The sequence below is a fragment of the Belonocnema kinseyi genome, chromosome 4, assembly GCF_010883055.1.
Source record: "Belonocnema kinseyi isolate 2016_QV_RU_SX_M_011 chromosome 4, B_treatae_v1, whole genome shotgun sequence".
Taxonomy (NCBI): Eukaryota; Metazoa; Arthropoda; class Insecta; order Hymenoptera; family Cynipidae; genus Belonocnema; species Belonocnema kinseyi.
Window position 1 is genome coordinate 49,443,791 of NC_046660.1, and position 7,976 is coordinate 49,451,766.

Sequence of the window (7,976 nt, forward strand, 5' to 3'; positions counted from 1 at the left end):
ATGCATATGTATATGTATGTATGTACATATACCAAAAGTCAATCATTTTTCTTGGTTAACAACACACTGTTGAAAAAATACAAAATAAAACATATCATACTATTCTTCTTCAAAAAACTCTAAGCTATACCCGCAATCGCACAGTAATAATAAAAAAGCTAAACAAAAAACTCCGCCGATGCATCTAACCAAATCCTGCTCGGCTGCCTTCAACCAAGAAACAAAAATCAAACAAAAAAAAATGCAGCAAAAATAAACAATTGAGAATAAGTAAAAGAAACACTTTCCCAAAAAAGTGGTTCATATCCTCATCTCCAAGGAAAAATTAAACAACATTTAAAAACTACCCCTATCACATTTAACGTACCAAGTATCAACCTCCATCAGCTGAAACCGGCAAAACAAACTCAAATTAAAAATAACTATCCAAAACAACTTTCATATCATCTAGTTAATAAATCTATCTCCACAGTAATATTCCATATAAGCTATGAAACTCTCTTATCTCATAGGATCCTATTCTCACCTTTCATCAATTAAAACGTTAAAAAAATACTAAAATTAAAAATATTCGAAACAGGCACATTTCCAGGTCCATTAAGCTAGGACCTCCCCAATAGAATTTTAGTATTTTTAATAGCTCAAAATTTCATGTGCGCGATAATTTTTTTTTTTTAATTTTGAAAATTGTCCAAGATATTGAGGTAACAAAATTTTACGAAGTGATGACCAACAAAATAAAAAGCTTGCAATCAGCATTGATGAAGGGAGTTTCCTATGGGGTTTCAAATGCGCTCATATGCGCTACTTTCGAAACTAACAAAAACAATAATCAATTAACACTTGCTACCAATAAAATACCCGATGATATCTCCACATAACCTAAATTGCAATATAAAAATTTATAATGATCTCTTCAGACAGAATTTCAAATGCGCTCATATGCGCCACTTTCAAAATTGACAAAAGACATAAACAACCCTCTCATTTTCAATTGTCATCGATCCACCACCCTATGATATTACCAAATAACTTAAATTGTAAAATAATAAGGCTTAATATTCTCTTCGTATAGGATTTCATATGCGTTCATATGCGCGACCTTCAAAATTAACAAAAAACCATAATCAACTCTCTCATTACCAATTGTTACGAGTCAATATCCGATAATATATCCGAATAAATTAAATTGCAGTATAAAAATTTATCATCCCCTCACTACTGCTTGTTACGATTCACTATCCGATATCTCCAAATAAATTCAATTGCAGCATAAAATTATAAAATTGCTTCTACGTCTAGGATTTGAAATGCGCTCATATGCGCCACTCTCAAAACTGACAAAAAACCATATTCAACCCCCTCATTGCCACTTGTTACGATCCACTTTTCGATGATGTCTCCAAATAAATAAAATTGCAGTATACAAATTTATTATTGTCTTTTCGTAGAGAATTTAGAATGCGCTCATGTGTGCCACTTTCGAAATTGACAAAAAACCATAATCATCTCCTTCATTACCACTTGCTACGTTCCACTATCCGATATCTCCAAATAAATTGAATTGCAGCATGAAAATAAAATTATCTCTTCGGATAGTATTTCAAATGCGCTCAGATGTGCCACTTTCAAAATTTACAAAGAACCATAATCAACCCCCTCATTACCACTTGCTACGATCCACTATTTAATGATTTCTTTAAATAAATATAACTGCAGTACAAAAATTAATTATTGTCTCTTCGTATATAATTTAAAACGCGTTCATATGCGCCACTTTCGAAATTGACAAAAAACCATAATCATCCCCCTCATTACCACTTCCTACGTTCCACTATCCGATATCTCCAAATAAATTAAATTGCAGCATGAAAATATAAAATTGTCTCTTCAGATAGGATTTCGAATGCTCTCATATGCGCCACTTTTGAAATTGGCAAAAAACCATAATCATTCCCCGCATTACCACTTGTTACGATTGACTATCCGGTATCTCCAAATAAATTAAATTGCAGTATAAAAATATAAAATTATCTCTTTGGATAGTATTTCAAATGCGCTCATATACGCCACTATCGAAATTGACAAAAAACCATAATAAAACCCCCTCACTACCACTTGTGACTTAAATTGAAGAATAATAATTCATAATGATCTTTCGGATAGTATTTCAAATGCGCTCATATGCGCGACTTTAAAAATTGACAAAAAAAATCAACTGAGGAGTGTGTTGTCCCTGATTTAAAAATATTGAATTGTTAACCGAATCGAGAAAACAGGATATTCTCAATAAGCATGAAGTTGCTGCGCAAGTGAATCTAGCGTGGTTATTAAAGGAGTTGGGAATCTGTTAGTGTCCAACATGTTCAATACATTGTGAACATTCCTCAAATGAAAGTCCTCTACACCTTAAATTGAGGGGTCATTCACAAAATACGCGATACATTTTTCAGGCACTTCACCCCCCGCCCCACCCACTTATACTTTCTCCATTGGCCTTAACATGGAGGATGATACTTCGGCAGAGCACATATAAGCGCATTTGAATTTCTATCCGAAGAGATAATTCTAAATTTTTATAATGCAGTTTAATTTATTTGGAGATATCATCGGATAGTGACTCGTAATAGTTGGTAATGAAAGGGTAGATTATGGTTTTTGGTCAATTTTGAATATGGCGCATATGAGCGCATCTGAAAATCCTAGACAAAGAGATCATTATAAATTTTTATTTTGAAATTAAAGTTCTTTGGAGATATCATCGGGTGGTTGATCGGTAACAATTAAAAATAAGGGGGTTGATTATAGTTTTTTGTCAATTTTAAACGAGGCGCATATGAGCTCATTTGAAATCCTATACGAAGAGATCATTAAACATATTTATTTTGCAATTTACTTTATTTGGAAATATCATCGGATAGTGACTCGTAACAATTGGTAATGTGAGGGTTGATTATAGTTTTTTGTCAATTTTAAAATTAGCGCATATGAGCGCATTTGAAATCCTATATGTGAGATCATAAAACATTTTTATTTTGCAATTAAAAGTTATTTGGTGATATCATCAGGTGGTGGATCGATAACAATTGAAATTGAGGGGGTTGATTATTGTTTTTCAATTTTGAAAGTGGCGCATATAAGCGGATTTGAAATCCTATCAGAAGAGACAATTTTATATTCTTATACTGCAATTTAATTTATCTGGAGGTATCATCGAAAAGTGGGTTGTGACAAGTGGTAGTGAGGGGGTTGATTATGGTTTTTTTGTCAATTTTGAAAGTGGCGGATATGAGCGCATTTTAAATTATATACAAAGACACAATAATAAATTTGTGTACTGCAATTTAAGTTATTTGGATACATCATTAAATAGTGGATCGTAGCAAGTGGTAATAAGGGGGTTGATTATGGTTTTTTGTCAATTTTGAAAATGGCGCATATGAGCGCATTTGAAATCAGAGACGAAGAGATCATTAAAAATTTGTATACTGCCGTATAAGTTATTTGGAAATATCATCGGATAGTGGATCGTGACAAGGACTAATGAGGGGGTTGATTATGGTTTTTTGTAAATTTTGAAAGTAATGCATATGAGCGCATTTTAAATTCTATACGAAGAGACAATAATAAAATTTTATACAGCAATTTTATTTATTTGGAGACATCATCGGAAAGTGGATCGTAACGAGTGGTAGTGAGGGGGCTGATTATGGTTTTTTGTCAATTTTGAAAGTGGCGCATATGAGCGCATATGAAATCCTATCCGCAGAGTTCATTATGAATTTTTATACTGCAATTTAAGTTATTCGGAGACATTATTGAATAGTGGATCTTAGCAAGTGGTAATGAGGGGGTTGATTATGGGTTTTTGTCAATTTTGAGAGTCGCGCATATGAGCGCATTTAAAATCCTATACGAAGAGACAATTTTACATTTTTATACTGAAATTTAATTTATTTAGACATATCGGATAGTGGATCGTAACAACAGGTAATGAGGGGGATGATAAATTTGTATACTAAAATTTTATTTATTTGAAAATATCATCGGGTGGTGGATCATAACAAGTGGTTGTGTGGGGGTTGATTATGGTTTTTTCTTGTTAATTTTGAAGGTGGCGCATATGAACGCACATGAAATCCTATACGAAGAGATCATTAAACATTATTATTTTGCAATTAAAGTTATTTGGTGATATCATCGGGTGGTGGATCGATAACAATTGAAAATGAGGGGGTTGTTTATGTTTTTTTGTCAATTTTGAAAGTGACGCATATGAGCGCATTTTAAATTCTGTCTGAAGAGATCGTTATAAATTTTTATATTGCAATTAAGGTTATGTGGAGATATTATCGGGTAGTTTATCGGAAGCAAGTGTTAATTGGGGGTTTGATTATTGTTTTTGTTAGTTTCGAAAGTGGCGCAAATGAGTTCATTTGAAACCCCATAGAAAACTCCCTTCATTAATGCGGATTGCAAGCTTTTTATTTTGTTGGTCATCCCTTCGTAAAATTTTGTTACCTTTATACCTTGAGCACTTTTCAAAAAAAAAATTATGGCGCATGTGAGCGCATTTGAATCCCCATAGAAAACTCCCTTCATCAATGCGAATTACAAACTTTCAATTTGGTTGGTCATCACTTCGTAAAATTTTGTCATCTCCATATCTTGGGAAATTTTACAAATTTAAAAAAAAAAATTATGGCGTATATGCGCGCATTTGTCGTCGAACGAATCCATGTCTTCAACTTTATATTGCACATCACTGTTGAGGATTTAACACCTGCGTAACACTGGTCCCCCCTCCAAATTTGTTATCTTTGTTAATTAGCTATTTTAAAATTTGAGATTTTTAAAATTATAATTTCCTTCAATGGCCAGAACAATATCAGGTATTCATTAAAATAATAATTACTTAATAGTATTTGATGAAATATAATAATTTGAATGTTTGTAAACAAATTAGGTAAAATTTTTTTAAAATTTTGGCCCTTTCACATAGACAAATTTGTTTGCACTCGAAATGTTTTAAGCTATTGGACGAATGACTGATAGTAACACAAATATTAGAAAAAGTTAACAATAACCACTGTTATTTACAATTCTTGTGACAAAATATTTAAACTTAAGGTTTTATCAAATTTAAATTTTCTTTGATGGCCAAGTCGGCGGGTTATTGTCAAAAGATTTTGTATTGAGTGAATCTTAGCATGCAGTGTTATGATTCATTTTCAATCAATTACGATTGAAAACCTGACTTTTTCCAAGTGAAACTGCCAATATTTGGTAATTGTTCATGCAAATTAATTATAAACATTAAGTTGTTATATACTACTAAATATGATCAAAGATACATTTTTTAGGAATATCCGTAGCCATTTTAGAGATTAAATAAAATAAAATTTTTCATTAAACCTTACATTTGAATATTTGGTCACGAGAATTATTTATAACAATGGTTATTTTTAAATTCTTAAATATTTTTCTGACTATCAATTATTCGTCCAACAGCTTAAAGCATTTTTGTTAAAAAAAATTTCTATACGAAAGGACCAAGATTTTCAATTTGTTTATCTAATGTGTTTAAAAAATTTAAATTGTTATATTTTACCAAATATTATTAAATATTTATTGTTTTAAGGAATACCTCTCAAATTCTAATATTTTTCCACAAGAATTGTTTATAACAATAGTTATTATAAACTTTCAAGTTATTTTTGTTATTAAATGTCATTCCTAGATTAATGTAAAGCATTTTTAGCAACAAACAAAATTAACCGATAATAAGAATATTTGTTAATTTGTTTATCAAATTTGTTTTTAACAAATAAATGGAATAACAAATTATTTGTATTTTATGAGTCTTTAAACATTTATTTAAGACAATATAAAGTTTTCCTGATCAGTTATTAAAGCGTAAACAATTTTTGTATACACAATTTTAGCTTTTCCATACTTTGAGTGAAAATACGATTAATAAACAAATAGAGGAAACAAAATTTCGGAGCGTCAAGCTGAACGAAAAAAGTGAATTTCTCCTACTGTCCGTCATGAGTACGGTACGTTTGTTTATAGAGTTCAATACTTTATAGTCTGTTCATTTTAGAAATGAAGTTTGCAATAATATGATGAATTATTTAATTCAAAATCTCCTTCAAATTTAAATTTTTCAATACACTGCTTAAGGGTTGAATGCAGCAAGAAAAAAGCTTTCAAGATTAAGCAACAAATAAATGATTGAACTGTATAAATGTATATATGATGTTCGGTTCAATAAGTCTTTTGATGCAAAATCTTGTTAAATAAAACAAGAATTCAAAGACCATATTGGTCGGCTGCCTTCTCATTTTTCTTTTCTCTTTTTTCATTTTTGTCCGAAAATTTTATTTGTTTTTTGTTTTTTTTTCCAGAATACAATAGGAATTTTGGTTTATTCGGTGTGGTCTATAAATGGTCGTTGGATTCTTGTTTTTTAACAGGATTTTACATCAATTTGATTATTGGACATTAAATGGGATTTTTAATTTGGATTTTAGTCTAATTTAAATTTCTTAAATTTCTTATTAGTCTTGTCATTTACTTTTTACAAAATTATTCCCTCAAACATTTTAATTACAATTACCATTACGTTTTAAAAATATTTTTTTTAAAACTTGAAATTGTTGGGATTTTGGAGGTAAAAGATTCTTTACTATGCAACTTAAGATGTAGTGTTACATATTTTAATTATTATTTTATTTATATTGGACATACGTCATATATTTTTCATTAATTCTTCTGATCATGTATATGTTGTAAATATTATTTTCATGGATGTCTTTAAGATTATTATTACATTCTCATCCAAATCAGAAGGTATTGGTTTGATGTAAAATTTCACTTTGTCGGTTTTCATCAAATCTCCAAGTTTTGAGACCCACTCAATCAGAAAAAAAACGATTTTTACAAACATGTTTGTCTGTAGTTTGTAGTCTGTAGTCTGTATTCTGTAGGCACGATAACTTTCGAAAAATTGATCAGATTGGATTCTGCTTTGGCACACTTTTTGAAAGCCTAAAAAGAAAGAACGAGTTCGTGAATCAGCTATTTTGATTAAAATTAAAAAAGTGAGCGCATTTTCAAAGTCTTTGAAATCACATCTTTTCAAGATTTCAAAATTTTATCTACGGTTATTCATAGTATTCAGAAACCCAAACGATTTATCCTCATGACTTTTTTCTATAAAAAAAAATGATCAGAACTAGAGCATTTTCAAAATCCAAAAAAATAAACTAAAATTAACATTTTAAGCCAAACAACGTATGATATGAAAAAAAGTTAAGCGAAGAAAAACGTTGATTTTTGAAAGACCTACTAGATTATTATTACAACTTTTCTAGTTTGTTCGAAAAGCTGAACATTTCAAATTTGATCTTATCGAAAATAACGAAATATCCAAAAATTCCATTTTTTGGTGAAACTATGCAAGATAAGCTAAAAATGAATTAGCCAAAATTGCGCGCCCTGGAAAGACCTACAAATTTTTAATAAACCACTTTTCGATCGCAACGAAAAAAATGAGACCAAACTTATTTATTCAAAAAAGGCATTTTTCGATAGGACGAGTTGATTTTCTTTCAATAGTAAAAAATAAGATTTAAAAAAAGTTGAAGAAATTTAAAGGAGATTAAAATCATATTTAAAATACGGATTAATGTCCAATAATCAAGTTAATGAGCAGAATTCCAGAAAGTGAAATCAAGAATTCAACGACCAAATTTGGACAATCAGCATAAAATGTGTCCATTGAAATCTGCAAAAAAATTGTTCCTTTCTTCCCTAAAAAAAAGAAAAAAAAACCATTCCCTTTAGAAAATATAGGATCCTATATAGGACCCCATATACGAGGGTGGATTGATAAGTTTCCGGCCTGACCAAGAAAAACAACGTTTTTAAGAATTTTTTTTTTTATTTCTCAACATAATCTCCTCCAAGGC

General features: G+C 30.3%; 1 protein-coding gene across 1 annotated transcript in view; it reads right to left on the bottom strand.

Moving 5' to 3' along the window:
* LOC117170883 (carbonic anhydrase 1-like) overlaps nucleotides 1-2,532 on the bottom strand; it is a 9,272-nt gene extending 6,740 nt beyond the window's left edge. Inside the window, exon 1 of the mRNA XM_033357926.1 lies at nucleotides 2,485-2,532. Coding sequence (XP_033213817.1) covers nucleotides 2,485-2,532 — 48 coding nt within the window. The remainder of the gene's footprint in view (nucleotides 1-2,484) is intronic.
* Between the last annotated feature and the right edge of the window lie 5,444 nt (nucleotides 2,533-7,976).